Here is an 18,263-nt window from a genome sequence, read left to right as displayed (position 1 = left end):
TGCTGAACACACATGTACCCCCCTCTGAGATGGTGAAAGCCGCTCAACTTGATCTCTCTGTTCGGCCTTACAAATGTTCCCAGTGTCTAAAGCAATCTGCCTAAATCAGCCACTGACTTTGCAGCACACCAAGGCACTTAATCCCAGGTAATGCTTCAGCTGTCAAATTATTTGTTATTTCTCAATAAAGCTTTCTACATTAGTAGTTACCCCTCCCTTTTCCTAGGCCTACAAATTGAAGACCTCTGCTGTTTTCCATGGACACCTGTGCTAAGGGCCCTCATCAATTATAGCAGCAAAGGCATGTACAACTAGCAACTCAGTGACCCTGCAGTTAGAGAATTATACATTTAAAACTGTAATTATTTGAGAATGTAATATAAATAGTTCCTGGTGATGTAAAAGATTGTACACAAAAGTCATTAGTAAGCCCTTCTTTCATGTTTAAACAAAATCTCCTCCTTATGGTGTAGAAATTTTTGAAAATTGTATTTGCAAAATAATTTCCAAAACATCTGGTGTTCAACACTTCACTCACCCTTCTCATGCAACTTGGCTTCCAATGTAGGGCTTCAAATGAGATGCAATTAGAGCTTAAGATACTGACATACATTAGAACCTAACCTTTTCCTCTATATGCATGTCCTTAATAGAGATGTCTTTTTGTTCATCTCAAAAAAAAAAATCTATAGTTTAACTCCATTCAGCCTTTGGCATTGTTCTTAGATCTGTTTTGAACCATGAAGAAAGAAAAAATACAAAAAAATATCTCAGCAGAAGACCTACAGAGTACTGACAGTTACATAAGAGAATCACTGAATGCGCAGGCAAAGCTTACCCAACAAGCAGGACTGCTGCGACATATTCTCCACATGCCACATCTTGAGAGGTAAAACAATTTTTGTATATTTTTAACATTGATTTGCCTCTTTTCAGTATAGCTTTGTGGGGGTTTTAGTCAACATTATCCAGTGACTTCTCTAATTAAAGTCCAGATTACACAAAATACAAGTGAAAATCTTTCTAGGCTGACAGCCTGTGTATTTTTTGGTTTTGCCTTCAGGTATTTTGACAGTATCTGCACCAGGAATAGTTACCCAGAAGACAGTCACCATCCCCACTGTGTTTCAGAAAAGCTAAGCGCAGCATTTTTTCCAAAATGTTATAATCAGCACTTGAAGCTGTCTTGTCTTCATTACGGTGCAACATCCATCCAAGACGCCAACTGCCTTTGCTGGCTATGGCCCCAAAAAGGCTGTGCTGTAAACGCCATGGCGTCCCGACCACCATCCTTCACAGCCTGCCTCAGCATGGAGGCTGCCCTGGCCTCACCTCCTGCCTGCTGTGCAGGATCTGGATATGGCACACACTCTACGTTTTGTCCTATTTAGCATGGACTTCTGTCCAACAGTGGCAGCGCCATCGCTTCCCCCCTCTGTCACACCCTTGACTTTCCCAGGGTGGCCGCCGTGGCCATCCTGCCCTCAGAGCCCCTCACCGCAGGGCCTGGGGTGCCTTGATCGCGTGAGCCCCTTTCCCCGCCGCTGCCCCCGCCCGCCTCAGCCGTTTTGCGGCGGCAGGGCGCGGGCGGGGGGCACCGCCCCGCAGCCAGGCGAAGGCGCCGGGGCGCCAAGATGGCGGCAGGGCGCGGCTGGGGGGGAACCGCCGCGCAGCCACGCGAGGCGCCAAGATGGCGCCGGCGCCGGGCGGAGTCGAGCCCGCCACCGCCCCGCGCGTGGCCGAGGGCGGGCCCGCGCCCAGCGCGCACACGCCGCGCAGGCAGCCGCCGTCGGTGCGACCGCGCATGCGCCTGGCGGCGGCCGGCGGCACCCGGGGCCGGCGGCACCATGATGTGGTTCGGGGGCTCCATCCCGGCCGCCATCGCCGCCGCCAAGCAGCGGAGCTCGGTCTTCGTCGTGTTCGTGTCAGGTACGGGCCCGGCCGGGGCGGGGGAGCGGGGCCGGGTGCCGCCCACCCCCGCGCTGACACCGCCGCGCCGCCGGAGGGGCCCGGGGGGCTGCGGCCAGCACCCTGCGGCCGGCCGGGCCGGCTTCGGGCCCGGCGGCTCCCGCGGCCCCGCTGCCTTCCGCGGCGGCTGGGCTCGGCCGCGGCCCTGCCCGCCGGCGCTGCTCGTTGGCGGGCCCGCGGGCGGGGCTGGCCGTAGGCCCCGCGGCGCCCCCCCGGCTGCACCTCCCCGGGCTGCTTCTGCTGTGTCAGCCCGGCGGCGGCGGCGGTGGTGTGGGCCCGGCTGGGCCCTCGCGGTGCCACGGCCGCTCCGGGGCGGCGCCAGCGGCTGCCCGCCGGCCTCGCCTGCCCCTCGCACGGGCCCGCGCTCCGCGGCGGCTGCCGGAGCGGCCTGTGCGCAGCCGCCAGCTTCTCCTGAGGCGGCTGCAGCGTCCGGTTTGTAACCGAGCGGCCTCTGAAACCCATCACACCGCCATTGTCCCTGCGTACGTTGCCTTTCTGTCTGGAAGAATAAGAATAGGTGAAGGGAAGGGAGGATATCAGACAGGCCCTTTACCGTTCTTCTGGCTTGATGTACCTGGGCGTGTTGTTTCTTTTGGTTTTACTCTTTCCTTAAACGCTTGTGGCTTGAAGTTCCTCAGGTACCTCATGAAAAAACAGCCGCGCTAAACTGGCGGCTGGTGGTGTCCCCGTAGGAGTGACTGACCCGGCGGGTTCATGGGCAGCAAGAAGGCAGCTCCCGAAGGGGCGGCGAGCAGAAAAGCAGAGCTGGGTCCCTCTGTTGACACGGCTTCCCTTGTGCTGGGAGAAGAGCGTTTTCCCCTGGGCGGTGCACAGACTGCCAGCAGTCAGACCTGGGCCGGAGCGGGGCTGGGCAGTGCTTTAAAGCCCCTGCATCGTGATGGCGGGCGGGGGGCTGTGCTGCGAAAGCCTTTTGCCATGGCGACTTTTTATTTCCCTCTCTTGCATAAACGTGCTTAGTGTGTTTACCTACAGCACCTATCCTAGCTGTCTGCCGTCATAGTCAGTAAAGAGATGACCATAGTATGGTGTATAAAATGAAATGGAAAGCCACGTGGTAAACAAGAAGAAACTTGTTGCAGACCCCAGGTGGAGCAGCATGTTCCTGGGGGGCCGCGCCCCGCCGCAGGGCCCCGGGCTGGAGCAGTTTGTGAGGAGCTGCAGGCCCTGGGCAGGGCTCCCATGGGAGCAGGCAGTCCGTGGAGGGCTGTCTCCCGTGGGACCCCACGCAGGGCCAGGGCCAGGTGTGAGGAGCCCTGCTCTGGGGGGGCGGGGGGGGGGCAGGGGCAGCGTGTGGCCACAGCCCCCATTCCCCACATACCCCTGCGCTGCTGGACAGGCATGAGGGAGAGAAAATCTGAAGTTGTGCCCAGGAAGAAGGGAGGGATAGGGGGAGAAGGTGTTTAAGGTTTGTTTTTCTTTCTCGTGATCAAGAATTCATTTTCCCCAAGTCTGTTTTGCCCGTGACAGTAAGTGGCAAGTGACATCTCCCTGCCCTGATCTCGAGCCACAAGCCTTTCATTGTATTTTCTCTCCCCTGTTCAGCTGAGGAGTGATAGAACAGCTTTGGTGGGCAGCTGGCGTCCCGCCAAAGTTAGTCCGCAAAGACTTATTTTTTTAAAATAGTAATTCAGTACCTATGTGTACTTTGAACTTAGACATATGTACACTGAGATATGCACATTGTAACTTATTCCCAGTATTTTTTTGAAACTAATATTGTCCACAACTGGCCTTTTCTTGTAGGTGTGTGTTTGTGTTGACTAGGAATATGTAGATGTACAGAATGGAGATAAATTTATGATTGCAGGATGTCACCTAGTTCAGTCATCACATGGTTTGGCTTGGAAGAGACCTTAAAGATGATCTAGTTCCAACTCCCCTGCTGTGGTCAGGGACCCCTTCCTCTAGGTCACGTTGCTCAAAGCCCCATCCAGCCTGGCCTTGAACACTTAGTTTTGACAATATGGTATGTAAGGATTTGTTTTGTTTGTTCTTAGGAGGCCTGGAAAAGGGCAACCTTATTTCCAAAATGGAAGAGTTGGAGAGTTCTGCTGAGTTGTGGTCTGCCCTGGGAGCACTGGGGTCAGGGCAGCTGACCTGTGATGGAGCTGGTTGTGAAGCACTTCTGTTACACCTGCTGGGAGAGGGAATTGGGAAGCCCAAGAGTTTAGGTTCTTACCATGTGTGGAAGCAGGCAAGCTTGAAGGATGCTGAGTGCAAGAATAGTCTTATTGTTATGCTAGCAGTGATGGGCTTTGTTGTTTGGGTAAAGCCACATTTAAAACTACGCAGTTGGTGGTGATGGTAACTTTGAGTCTTTGCACTATATGCTTGCCCACAGATGTCAGAGACAAGCATTTGGAAGCAGCTCTCAGAGCAGGAAAAGCGCTTCCAGGAGCGCTGAGTGTTTCTGTTTTGCATTGTACTCTCTGTCCAATAATGTATATGGGGACAAAAAAATAATAAAGAGGAAAAATTAGTGAAAGAAATGGAAAATATAAATTAACTGGAATTTTAGGATGGCCACTGCGAAGGGTAGCTATTAGATACAGCCTTGACAAAATTTTTTTATTTGTGGTGAGTCCATCTCTACTTGGTTTCTGCTACTATCTGTCTGTGTCTTTCTCTCTCTTCACAGCACTTTCCTAAACATGCACTAGAAAATGAAGAACTGGATTATTCTTTCTGATTCTTGAATATTTTCCGGTCAAGCAAGGAATAACATGGCTTTTTATCTTAACAATGAGGTGGTGTTTGTGACTGCGATTGCATGATGTTCAAACAGGTTTCTTCTTTAACATTTTTGTTTGCAGCTATAATCCTGACTTTTTTTTTAGTTCAGGTTTTAAAACCTTCACAGCATATTCTGGTGATGCAGTTGTGTAAGCATATTAAAGATGCAGTTAAATTCACGGGAAGTTGCAATAAAAGAGGTTGCTTCGTACTCTCCAGGGAGCATGAGGTGAAGCATTTCAGCCTTACAAAACTGATTTTAAATACTAAGGTGAGATTTAGAGGCTTCTGTGCACACAGAGCAAGGAAGTTGTGTTTGGGGACCAGACCAGTTACTTTGTGGCATCAAATAATTGCCAGTAGGTTCTGCACCTGCACAAGGAAAAAAAGTATTGCTGATGCTGAAACAGGTCTGGTGAATGTCTCTGGTGTCTTTTTGGGAGCTGTTCTGTAGATGATTTTCTAGGCTGCGGAGTTAAAAAACTCATTTCGTTATTTGACTTATTAATGTAAAGTTAATTGTTCATTTGGTATGAAACTTCCTCAGATTCCTAAGGTTAGACATGCTCTGGTCACGAAAATCCCAGGCCACTCATAAAAAGTGCTTTTTGGAAGAAAAATGGAGGAGTGGGTGATAACAAACTTCAAGGTAAAATGTTTGTGTTTCTTTTTAGTAACATTGCTAGAAACACACCTTCCTTTGTTCATAACTTTATTTTTAGATATTTTTTTTTTACAAACTGGTTTGCAGTCAACAAGCTATTTGTTAGTATTTTGTAGCCAAGCTTTATCAAAGCACTTTTCAAATTAAATATGTGAAATGACGCAAAGGAGGAGGAGGTGAACAGCTTAATGTCCTGGCTTTCTGTCATTTCCAGAGCGGACAATCCTTATTACTGAGTAGTTATGAAATGCTGGACATTGAGAAGTCAACTGGCCTTTTTATCTCCCTTATTCTGAAAGGAAAACACTTTTCCCTGATGACTCTGCACGGAGGAATAGGGGAATTAAATTCTTTTGAGAACCTGTGATGGTTTTGAATAAGTTCCTTGTACAAGACATAAATCACTGAAGAAAAAGTCTCTTCCAGTTACCTGAATCACGTGCGAAATGGGTATGTTTTCCCTATGTAGATAGCTAAATTTACCCGTCCAAATGTAAGAGGTGAACAAGTGTGACTGCTAATTGTGTGCAGGTCTTTCTGCTAAGTGAAATAAAGCGGTGCTTTTGTTTGAGAAACCAGAAATCCCAGAGTCTTGGGAACTAGAATTCTGAGGCGGTTGTGATAGCTCAGTGTTTAGCGGATTATGAATTATGCCAAATTCTGTTTAGCTTGACCTGTTGACTTCTCTGATGCTTTTCCTGTGACCTGGCAGTTTTCATTTCAGGATATAATTACTACTACAAAACCGTAATAAATGAACCTTGACCCCCAAATGAGAAAGGCTTCTCGAAACAAAAAGATAGATGAGAATAAGCAACTATTCTGTGGGTAGTCACAATATTAAACTGTGCTTCATGGCACAGAACTTGATAAAATGTGAGTTATCAGCATTTTCATTCATGGGTCATGTCTCTGGGAGACTGGACTGTGAACAGTCTCTGACCTGTTTGTGTCTTTCAGCATTCTTGTTCTACACCATTTGTTTGTATGGAAAACTTAGTGTTAGGCAAGTATTTAGATATTTTTAGTAGCCTAATCGGATGAGCACATGTGCTTTTGAAAAAGCGTGTGGTGAGGCAGCTGTCTAAGCAGTTGGCCATGGGGGAGGAGGCTGAACCACTCTTGGCAGAACAGCTGCACCCATTGACCACAGTTGGAATCCCTGCACTTAAAGGAACGGGAAAGGTTCCAACATAAAATATCCTAAATATTTACTGGCTTATGTAGAACTATAATAATAGAGATGAATATTTTCTCACTTGCTCCAGTGCTTCCAGGGGAAAACCAAGACACTTTTCCAAAATCAGTGTATTGGTATGTGTGTCTCTGAGACGCAATGTGGCCAGGCAGTCATGGCCTAAAGGCAGTGGTGCTTCACCAGGGGACTCCACTAGAACCCCTGACCTCTAACAAGTAAATAATACTGCATGAAATGCAATTGGGATGAAACAAACAAATGGTTTGTTGTTGCCATTGAATAATGGGCTACTATACTTCTATACTTGTGACTCAAATTCTTCACCAAGAGTACAGGCGATTCCAAGCTGCTAGAAAGTAATACAGATTGAAGAGAAACAGATGGTTGCAGGCCAGTTGGCTTGTTGAAAGATGGTTAATATTCATCGGGATCTATTAACCCATATCGTCACTAAACCGGTGCTTTGAAAGATGTGCGATTGATGTGTTTCTTCTGATTAAAATAAATAACACTTCGGAATCTGTGGTCCCAGAGCACCTTTTCAGTCTTCCTGACTTAAGTAGCTCCTCTTCTACTGTTCCTCTTCTTTCTCTGTGTTCTTCACTTTGTTTCCTCCCCTCCTACCATTACAGTTATGTCAGGAACTGGAATACAAAAGTAGTTACAGATAATCCTGCAAATAAATGTTTCTTGGTTTGTGATGGTTTGGGTGGTTTCTTTTAAACACCATCAAACTGTGAAACCTTGTCTGTGGAACTATGTGTTTACAAGGAGTGGAAAATACAGTTTTACCTCTTAGCAGCTGGTGTACCAGTATGTAATTACATTTAAAATGAGGGGTGGTGGATAGTTTTAGCATGTCAGCAGGTCAAGCTTAATGTCAGGGAGAAGCAATGGTTCCCCCTGTGCTGTGGGATCTCTTTGCATATTACGAGAGTATAGTAAAGCAAAATACTAAAGAGTAAGCTTACTACTCCCTGTAACATGAAAAGTGAGGTCTTTCGGTAGTTGTGCAATTAGATGATGCAGTCAAACCAATCTTCAGACTTCCCATCACCTCAGTTCCTCTGTCTCTGTTCCATCTGTGTGGTCTGGTCCCTTCTGCTCCCTTGGACCAGTTCACCGCGCAGCTGAACGACAGTGAAAGCTATGTGCTTGCTGGCTGGGAAGGGGGTTTGGTGTATCAGGTTTTTGGCATGTTAGCAAGGTGAATTGTCTCCAGATTATCAAAAGAAATTATAAACAGACTTGAAAATAGTCATGAGAGTGGCTTTCAAAGGTGATTTCAAGCAGTTGAAGCAAAGCTTAAATCAGACCAGAAACAGCAATTTGTGATGGGTTTAGCTTCACACTTGTGCTGCATCTTGCAGGTGAAGATGAACAATCTACTGAGATGGCTGCCAGGTGGGAAGATGAGAAGGTGACTGAAGCTGCCTCAGATGGTTTTGTTGCTATTAAAATTGACTCCAAAAGGTTTGACCCTATTCTAATTCTGTCTCTTATTATAAATATTTCATTGATGATGAGAGTGGGAGGCTTTTAAAGTCCTCACCCTGATTTGGAGGTAGTCTAAATACAAGGTGCCAGAGCATAAGTGAATTTGGTACTCCTGGAGCCACTAGAGCCTGAGAAAATTCCAAATTTCAAAATTTCACCATTGTGTTCTGGAGAATATTAATTGCATATTTAGGACTGTATTTCAGTACTAGTAAAAGAATGCTCAAGGTTGTCCTTTTTCAATAGGAAGAGACACGCAAGTTATGTAAAAAAGCTGGAATCCAATGAAAGTCCTCTTGAGGCAGTGCTTGATTTGCCAAGTTACAGAAATTGTAAAACTCTCGTGAATTCAGAAAGATAAAAATCTGTAAAGCCCCAGAGAAAAATGTTTGTCTCTATTGTAACACGTAGAATAGAGAAGCTTTGAAGTTCCTGGGTAAAACTGCTCAGCTATTTTTGTTACATTTAAGTGTTCCAGTCCATGTGCAGAAAGTGCATTGGCATTTCCCAAAACGGTATTATTTTAAAATGCTCTATAGACATTTTACTAGACTTCCTGTATTGTTTGCACTCGGTAGACTAGATGTCTTGTTGCTGAATTGCTTCTTAGTGCCGTTTCCCTAAATCTTACTTAGTGAACTGTGATAACCAGGGATTGTCACCATGTCAACGCTTACGCAAAATGTTAATGAGAAGATGCAGTGCAAATTTGCTTTTACTGTTCTTTCAAGTATTTAAATAGTTTTGTGTGTGGTAGTAGGACAGTTATTTTTATGATGAAAGACTAAAACTGAAGTTGTTGCAAAGTGATTGTGCCTCCTAAATGAATCTTTTTCTTTTAAACAGTGAAGCATGCCTGCAGTTTTCTCAAATCTGTATCCTTTGAGGTCAATTTAGATGCTACATTATGGTTACAGATAATTGCTCTTTACAAGTTAACAGTGTTCTTAAGACGAACATTTACAAGCAATGTATTATTAAAAATACTTCTTATGGCACAAAAATGTGCAATGAAGTGTGTGGTTGAAAGGTACTATCTATGTATTGAACTTACTGTTAGTTCTTAGAGAAAGTGAACAAGTTGGGGTTTTTTGATGTTAATCCTATGTAGTTCTCCAAATAGAAAATTATCCAATGCTTTGTGTAAACAAAATAACCCTTTGCTATTACTAATCTGCATTAGAAAACAAGCAAACAATGCTTTAAATTACTAGCTGGAGTTTGGAGTTATGAAGGAGGAAGAACAAGTAGTGGGAGGGGTTGTACCAGATACCCCGGTGTGAAGTTAGGTGCACATCTGCCTGCCTTCAGCAGTTCGCTTCCTGTAGCCCAGGAATTCTGTGTGATGTCAAGGAAGGGGATTCAGTGTCTAAACTTGGATTTTCTTAATGCTGTGAAGAATTCATTACTGAATTGTAATACGTAAGATGATGTCTCACACTAAACCAAAATCTTCCAAGTCATTTGTCGGGTATGTGTGAGCTGGAGAAAAATATGTTGCTTTAAACCATTACTAAGAAAAGAAGAAACACTAATCAGTTGTATGTAATGTTTTCCAGCATTTTTGCTAGCATCCTTTTTTAATTCTTCCCTTGGCACCAACTAGTGGCGACCAGGTGGAGACAGAATACTGGGCTAGAAGCTTCTGCAGGACGGACTTCTGCTTTTGCTTTTGAAGTACTCTATAAACTTCCATTATTTGTTGCCCTTAACTGCTGCTGTGCAGATCCCGTAGTGTGCGTTCCATCCAGTTTTTTTATAGGAGACAATGGAATCCCTTTGGAAGTAATTGCTGGCAGCGTTTCTGTTGAAGAGCTTGTTACCAGAATCCATAAAGTTAGACAGGTAACGCTTGCTCACAGGCTGCATCTTGCAGATGGAGTTGGGTGTGCTCACATGTTCCGGATGGGAGATGTCCCTGGCCCTTAGCATGTGCCTGGGGGAAGTACGAGTCACTGGGTCTGTGTCCTTCCAGCCACAAAATCTGCAAACTTCCATTCAGTACGCAGACTGAACGGGCTGGGAGGTGCTGTGCACAAGTGCTGCGTTGCTTACAGATTGCTTTGTTACAGCTGTGTAACCCCTGCAATATGGAAGAAATATGTCAAGAACTCTATAAACTGGAATGACACCCAATGACTCTCTATTTTGTATGTGTGTGGGGGGGTTTAATACTGTTTTATAATGTGGATTTATAAAATGATGATGTGGAATGTGATATACATATAGATTTATCACTTTGATTTCAAGTGTAAGGCTAAAATTAGGAAAAAAACATGAAATGTATGATTGCATTGTACTTAACAATATGGGATAGGTTTAGTTTTATATTTCAAATAGGACCGATTCTCCAAAATAGTTTAGTTTTGACCTTTGACCCTGTGGAAAATATTCACAGTGGTGTGTTTTTCCCTCCGATTTCTTAGATGCACACAGTAAAAGGGCAGCCTTTGGAAAATGGAAGTCGGTCACCTGCTCCCTGTCACTCCTCTCAGTCTGATGGTGCTCCAGAAAATACACAGTCCAGAGCAGCAGAGCTTTGTGACTCTCCCGAGTCCGTTACGTCTGAGACAATAAGACCTTCTGCCGGTAATGGTTAGTAGTTTTACACAAGTGCTAGCTAATTTGTTTTTGAAGTAGTTGTCCTTTTTTTGAGTTGTTATATGAAGTACATAAAAGGCAACGTATTGAGTGGACTTGTTGAGGAAAATCTTGGGTATCCCAGAATGCTTCTCACAAGTCCAGAGGGGAGAATAACTTGTCATTCTGCTCAGTTTTAATGAGTGTGAAATCGATGGTTTGTAATACAACAAAAACTGTGTACACTTTCTTGAAAAAGGATTAATTAAAAAAAGTTTCCATGGGTTGGTAACATGAAAAACCAAATTGTGCGGGGGAGGAGTCTAAATAAGTAGAACCTCATATCTCCTCGAGATACCCTAGTTGCTGCAAATTATGGCTGACAATGAGCATAATCTTTTTTTATAAGGAATACACCTTTTATTTTTCTCTTATGGCTTATTTTCTTATAAATCACTTGAAGATGGAGCAAATCTAGGTCAAGCAAGCCAGGAAGCAGCTAATTCTTCAGATGGGCAAGTGAGTGATGCTCAGCCTGTGAATGATCTTACGCTTAAAGTAGAACGGTAAGTTGTCTTTTGCAGACTTCCTAATGTATTGTATTTGTTTCTTAGGAAGCAGTTTTGTTGTTTGGGGCTTTTTATTTGTTTTTAACAAACAGGCTTAATTACATGATTTTAAGTGCTGTTATCTGGCAAGTGTTTATATGGTCTTACTTGTGTTTAGATGTCTGTGACAATAGTAGGGCTGATTAAAAAAATCTTGAAAATCTTATTTTTCACGTACTCTGAAAGAAAGAGGTAATCTGCAAAAATACAAACATTCACCTTTAATGCTTGAATAGAGACAATGTTTACTATTAAAACATTGAACTGAAAGCACTTGAAACTGGGGTAAAAGTGCTAACCAAGGTTGTGTACCTTGGTGCTATCTTAATTTCTTTTTCTTCTTGTCTATGTTATGGCTGTTCGTAGTCTAGGTGTATTGAAAAAGCCAGCGGAATCCTTTTCTGAGACTCTTCTGTTTTGATCAGTGAACTGTAATAAGGTCTGAGTAATGGTAGTTCTAGTATTTCAAAGTGTGGTAACCAGTAATGTCCGGTTCAATAATGGTTCATTCATTAACACTGATTTTAAATACAAGATTTTGTGTATGAACTATCTAAAATAAATAACACATACTTAGTAAACAGAATTATTTATACTGTTAAATGTATTTTAAAACATGTTTATGTTTAATTTCAGTTTTCTTCCAGAGTTGCTGGACAATAAGTATAATTTTACTTACCACCGATAAGAAAATGCAGTCAGTATTTTACTATGAATATCAAAGTTACTTTCAAAGATGTGCATTAATCTTGAATTATGTCATATTTGCATATATCTACAACATTTATATCAGGGGGAAAAAAAAAAAGAGGCAAAGGTCTGTGGTAATTACCATTTTCTTTTTCAAAAAGGAAAACAGCTGCCACACAAACCAAATCTGTCTGATTGTCTGACTTCTCGTGGTGTTTGGCCAGGCCTGCCCTTTCCCCAGACTTAAAATATATTGTAAATTACTATGGTTTAAAGTCAGTCCTTATGCTAAGACACCTCTCTGGAGACATGAGACAGATGCACGTGCATCTTTGTCAGTGCTCTGCGTTACTCGCTTTCCATTGTAGGAAGTGATGTGCAGAAGAAACCAGATGGCTTGAATAGCAAAGAAGAGCCTGAGATTCAGTGTTCCTGTTCCCACAGATCATAAGTAGTGTTTGCTTATTGTATCTTTTACAAGTTGGTTCAACAGTAAGAATATGTAAGGATCTTCATTTACTGAGTGGAAGGGGACAGAAGGAATACAGTAAACTCCATTAAAAATTGGAAACCAGGTGGTGAATCACCACCTCATCTTTTTATTCACATTCACCCGCATGTGAATGAATCATTACTGTTACACTAGGTATTAGCACTGTTACAGTTCATACTCATTTTCACGTGTTCCATTCTTCTGTAAGTATTTGCAAATGCTTCATTAACATTTAAAAATGCTAATAGCAGATACTGCAGTTTTCAGACTTTTCACTTTTATTCTTCACTATAGAATAACAAAAAAGCTTGAAGAAAGGAGAGAAGAGAAAAGGAAAGAGGAAGAACAGGTAACACAAAAATGTGAAACCACTTAGAATTTTTTTTTATACCCTTATTTGAATAAATGCTTAATTCCTTTTTAAACAAGTGTACTTCAATCTTGTCTTTTTTCCAAGGCAATTTTGTGGTCCAATTTTTATGTCTCTGTTTTCTATTCAGAAAGAAATTAAGAAAGAAATTGAACGGAGAAAAACTGGTAAGGAAATGTTGGAGTACAAAAGACGACAGGAAGAAGAATTGACAAAACGTATGTTAGAGGAAAGGAACAGAGAAAAGGCAGAGGAGAAGGCTGCTAGAGAGCGTATAAGACAACAGATTGCAATGGTAAATTCCCTGTTTTGGAGGGTAGCTTGCTGCTTCTCTCACAGGGTCCACTGTGGACTAAAATGATTAATTCTCTCATTTGGTGAAACTTGGAAAGATTGTCCATTTTTCCTGTTTGGAATCCTGTGGCCTTGTCTTGTCACAATTTATGTGGTGGTTGGCGTTGATGTTGCATTTCCTGTGTATAAAATGAAACTTCTGCTTTCATATTTATGATGCTCTTTACCTATCTGAACAAACATAACTTTTCTTTCATGTTGCTTAAGCCTCATGGAGAATTACGATTAGAACATAAAAATAATTGCAATTTAAGCATGCTTCTGGAACAGAAGCACAGGGAATACTTAATTGTGGAACATGCAAAAGAACACTGATCTCAAAACGGTGGGGAGAATTATTTTCTAAGTTTGTATATATGTGTGTATGAATATAGTTTGTTACAATTGAAATCCCTCCTCATTATTAGGTTTTGCCCTAGAACACTTAGAACTGTAATCCTGTAACTTTTCATAAGATCTTTCCTTTTGTTTTCACTGGAGTGTTAGAATTGCATGGGAAGATCATCTATTAACAACTGTTTGCGGGAAGTGACTCACTGAAAAGTGCATTCTCTTGGCTAGTGATGTGAGATTGTGCAGTGTGGCAGTGAATAATTCTTTGCAGCACTACCGTCTTTTCTCCGTATGGCCTGCTTCTGTCTGTACTTGGGTACCGAGTACAGATCGTAGCTCTGTTTGAATGAATATTAAGAACCAATTTATGGTAAAGAATAAGGGTTCTCCTTGGTCCTTTCACAGGATCGTGCTGAAAGAGCAGCTCGCTTTGCAAAATCAAAGGAAGAGGCGGAAGCTGCAAAAGCTGCAGCTCTTCAGGCTAAACAGGCTGAAATAGAAGCCAGAAAAGAAGCATCTCAAAAAGAGCGAAGGTGAGTTGCTGTAGAGAGTATGTTCTTTGGGGAGAGAGAAGTAAAGAAACTTGAACTTTGAAGGGATTTATTATATATCCTAATCTATTAATTGATGCCTTGTTGAACTATTTAAAAATAGTGACAAAAAGTTGGCTTTTATAATATTTATTTATAGCTATTTACATTAATATTATGTTCTCTTGTAACTTTCATCCTTTTTGACATTTCTGATTCTGAAACTCTAGCCATCTTTCTCTGTGTGTTATTTTAGTTAGATGAGAGCTTTTTCTGTCTGATCTTTGATTTAAATACTGTGTATAATGGGGCTAGGTGGGGAACTAGAGAAGATGAGGATGTGGCAAGATCATGTCGAGAGCGAATGACTAGATAATGTCAGAAGTGCACCGGGGAGGGTGGTGCTGATGCAGCTGTTTGGCTGTGTGCGCACTTGGCTTGGGTTCAGCAAGGCTTGATTGGGGTCATCAGCTGCCCGTGTCAGAGCCGTCTCCTGCTTTGCCCGGCACCACTGTTTTAAGAAATATTCTAACCTGTAGCCACCTTACATGGAGTTACGGAGCCGCTGTGAGTCTGGCACTGCCCTGAACAGAGGGCAAGCAACAGCCTGTGCTGGTGTTGAAACTCACACAGTAATGCTGGGCCGTGCCTAGTGGGGTATAGAATTACTTGCCAAGACAGCTTTAAATGCCTGTCCCCTCACATAGTACAGCTTGACAACAAAACAGCTTGAAGAATAAAAGTAATGCAGGCTACACAAAAAGAAACATAGCCTACTCATTTCTTCAAATATCTCATGCGCTTACTCATTTTTTACACAATTAATGTTAATATCTTGTTTGAATGGTGATGGATTTTGGACTGTGATAAAAACCAGGGGAGATGCATTGTGAGATACAAGCAGGTGGTTAGCAACTGTAGATCCAAACGTATAGCCCACCTGCAGTGCTGCCTTACGTAGGATGACTGTCCCCCTTTTCCACATTGATACTATCAAGCTAAAGCCCCGGGAGCATTTGAGTGTACCTGTTCATACGCTGACTGACCCCGATACGTGTCCCGCAGTGCAATAGCCAGGATTCAGTTCCGCCTCCCAGATGGATCTTCCTTTACTAACCAGTTCCCATCTGAAGCACGGCTAGAAGAAGCAAGGCAATTTGCTGCACAGGTAAACTGGAGTTTCTTTTTCTTAGCTGCGTGCTGATTACAACTTGGTGTAGCATCAACTAGGTGGGAAATTGTGATCAACTGCCTGCCTTTTTGTTTCTTTGAAGGGGGTTGTGGTAGCGGCCCTCTCCAGTGCCACCAACTGCCTTTGCATTACTGCAGTGTACCATTAGTAAGAGATAGAATCCTTCATTTTTCTATACAAAGATGAGTGATAATTTGATACAGAGCTCTTGAGCATACCTTGCCATATTGATCCAGCGGGCAAATGTGCAATTGTTTGAAAGTGAACAGCTACAAATAAAATGTTTTCCTTATATTTTCACAGACGGTTGGTAATGCTTACGGCAATTTTTCACTGGCAACAATGTTTCCCAGAAGAGAGTTTACCAAAGAAGATTACGGAAAGAAATTACTGGAACTAGAGTTAGCACCCAGTGCTTCAGTAGTGTTGCTGCCGGTAGGTGTTGGGTTTTGGTTTGTTTGCTGTTCATTTTCCTGCAAACAGCAGTACTGTCGCTGTGTATTCACTGTTTAGTCAGCCATGATAATAATTGGCTTGAATTTTGGTCTTTTCTGTGTCTAAGACAGACTGCAAAATAACTTCAGTTTTTGTCAGGACTGATTTGGAGCAGGGATTTTTCTGAAGCAGATAAATGATGGCGTAATTATCTGTCTAATGTGTAACCGAAGGAGTTCTCTTGTGTCTGCTGAGCTGCTTCTGAATTATAGATTAAATACTCCTTGTCTACAAGAGCACAGCTTTAATATCTGACAAATTTGCTTTGTGTGTCCATGACCAGGCGGGAAGACCTGCTACTTCTGTTGTTCAGGCTTCAGGCGGTGATCTGTGGAAGTTCTTGGGCACAATACTTTATCCTCTCTTAGCGGTTTGGAGATTTATTAGCAACTTTTTGTTTACAAGTCCACCCCCCTCACAGTCTGCTGTGAGATCGGCTCATCAGCAAGACCATTCAAGTCCTTCGGCATCTAGCAGTGTTGAGCAAAGCAGGTAATCAAAGTTGTTTAAGGCAGCTGTTTCTCAGACTGCTTGCTGGGATTGTTTTCATTTTGTAGTGGGCAACTGAGGTGCATCTGTCCCATAGCTGCTGCCCTCCCCTTGTAGTTTCTGAGCACTGCCCTTTCTGGCTGGTTAAAAGGTGGTTAATGGGGTGGCTGGTAAACTGCATGGCAGCTCTGACTGGGATTTCTTGGCTTTTACATGGGTGATTAAGCAAACTCAGTACTGTTGGCTTCTGTTTCCAGTCGGAGAGCAGAAAGAGTTTTGTCTTGCAGTCATTTGTGAATAGGGAATAGAGCTGCAACTACAAATGTGGGCTTTGCTTCAGCTGCTACTGTTTGGAAGATAAAAATTTTGAACATGAGATGTCAAAGTGGTGTGGTTGTACAAGAAGCCCAAGCAACCGCTGCCTCATGTTGATGGTTAAGGTTTTGTATTGCCTAGAGTGAGATCTTGCCTGTACCGGGAGAGCTGCTCCAGGTGAAGCCGGGGGGGGGGGGGGGGCTGCCATGCTGGGCGCTTCCCAGTGGAAATGAGATCCTGGCAATTTGACTGCTCAATGACAAATTTTCAGCTGGGTATCACTCTCAAGGAAACAGTGGCTTTCTTCAGCCTTTTGGTACTGGGAATAAGAACAGGAGCGTTGCATGATCTGCATTTATCGCATTCACTTCTCTTGTGTAATTATTACTAGGGAAACTGTCAAACTTCACCGTCATTTGTTCCCTAGGCAAGCAGTCAGGAAACGAGTAGTGGAAAAGCGGGGGGAAGACTTCAAAAAAGAAGGCAAAATATATAGACTGAGGACTCAAGACGATGGAGAAGATGAAAACAACACTTGGAATGGAAATTCTACACAACAAATGTAGTTTTGAGTAACTGTCATAAGCATTGTCTGGCTTCCCCCACCCCCCCTTATTTGATCTAAGTTGACTAAAGCTTCTGGACAAGTGGGCTTATTTTTACACTGACTGAACTACTTTTTATTCCTGCAGCGGAGTATGGAATAAACTAAGTCACCTAAGTCAGAAAAATAAAGTGGGTGGAGCTGAGGCCTAGAAGCAAAGAGTTAAAAAAACCTGAAAATCTCCATTGGCTTTCATAATAGAAAGGCACTTTTTAATCTATAAATATTCTGCTATATAAATTTAAAGGCCAGATATTAATATAAAGTTCAGGGTAGACAACGACTGATTGAGGGTTTCAGAAGCACTATAAGTAGCAAATCAGATAACTAATTTATGTTTAAATTTTTTCTTGCTTCTGCAACTGCAAGCAAAACCTTGTAGTTTTTAATTCTGCAAGCACTCAATAAACTATTTTCCAGAAAACATAACTGTCTTCTTTTGTGAAGTTCCTCTGAAGTACTTGTGTCACAAGGAATCAAGCAGTTTGGACCATACACTGTAATTTAAATTAGAGCAGGCAAACTTTGTTCCAGTTTAAGTTGCCTTACTTGTGAGTTGCTTGTATTAAAATCTGGTAAGATGTATCAGAAATAGTGTTTTGGGTGCTGGAAGAAAAAAGATGGGTCCTCATATAAAATGGAAATGTTACAGAGGGCTTCAGTACAAGCACCTGGGAGTGTTTGTTTTTGAGGAAGGGTTGCAGTCTTCCCTCACCGCTCATTAGAACACTTCTAGGTCTCGGTGTGGCTTTGGATTCCTATTTAAAGGAGATTAATTAAATAGTCTTCAAAGGTGAAGGCATAATGCTAGGACCACTTTCATTTTATTTTTTTAATAATTTGTGATACACAATTCAAAAAAATACTGTGTATTAAATGGGGAGAACCTAATCTGTACAATAGAACATTTTTGTTCTGCATTTCTGCTAGACTAGTTCTTACCAGTATAGACACTAACTTGTCTTAAAACCACTAAGTAGTGGTGGTGCTTCTAGGGGCTGCGCTCGGATCCTTTGAAGAGACCTGCGTTATCCAAGGGGAGATGACTAAGCAAGAACAGATACAAGGTGAAGTTCAGAATCTCTATGCAGGTGGGAATAAGCCTTTTGTTTTACTTTTGCCCTTAAGA

The 18,263-nt window shown here is 42.9% G+C and overlaps 1 protein-coding gene across 5 annotated transcripts; it reads left to right on the top strand.

Moving 5' to 3' along the window:
- The first annotated feature begins 1,786 nt into the window (after nt 1–1,786).
- On the top strand, nt 1,787–17,563 carry UBXN4 (UBX domain protein 4). Of its 5 annotated transcripts, none has more exons than XM_040602780.1 (13): nt 1,787–1,929; nt 7,955–8,057; nt 8,928–8,956; nt 9,808–9,926; nt 10,508–10,670; nt 11,125–11,227; nt 12,747–12,801; nt 12,953–13,117; nt 13,915–14,042; nt 15,105–15,207; nt 15,535–15,666; nt 16,010–16,218; nt 16,958–17,563. In XM_040602780.1, the coding sequence occupies exons 1-13, from the start codon at nt 1,848–1,850 to the stop codon at nt 17,094–17,096; spliced, it is 1,530 nt and encodes a 509-aa protein (XP_040458714.1). In that variant the 5' UTR covers nt 1,787–1,847; the 3' UTR covers nt 17,097–17,563. The 5 variants fall into 5 exon arrangements, with proteins under 5 accessions (XP_040458714.1, XP_040458713.1, XP_040458717.1 ...); XM_040602779.1 differs by having other exon boundaries at nt 1,788–1,929; nt 10,508–10,676; XM_040602783.1 differs by having other exon boundaries at nt 1,817–1,929; nt 7,955–8,004; nt 10,508–10,676.
- Nucleotides 17,564–18,263: the final 700 nt, after the last annotated feature.

This window comes from Falco naumanni, chromosome 8 (assembly GCF_017639655.2).
Source record: "Falco naumanni isolate bFalNau1 chromosome 8, bFalNau1.pat, whole genome shotgun sequence".
In the NCBI taxonomy this organism is placed as follows: Eukaryota; Metazoa; Chordata; class Aves; order Falconiformes; family Falconidae; genus Falco; species Falco naumanni.
The sequence above is the reverse complement of the archived record's forward strand: the minus strand, read 5'-3'. Positions and strand labels throughout refer to the sequence as shown.

What these genes read in the sequence shown, in the direction of transcription:
- UBXN4 (XM_040602779.1), top strand. Translation starts at nt 1,848, where the DNA reads ATGATGTGGTTCGGGGGCTCCATCCCGGCCGCCATCGCCGCCGCCAAG. An exon ending in TAAGACAACAGATTGCAATG is followed by an intron (nt 13,118 to 13,914) that starts GTAAATTCCCTG and finishes GTCCTTTCACAG; the next exon opens with GATCGTGCTGAAAGAGCAGC. An exon ending in AGCAGTGTTGAGCAAAGCAG is followed by an intron (nt 16,219 to 16,957) that starts GTAATCAAAGTT and finishes TTTGTTCCCTAG; the next exon opens with GCAAGCAGTCAGGAAACGAG.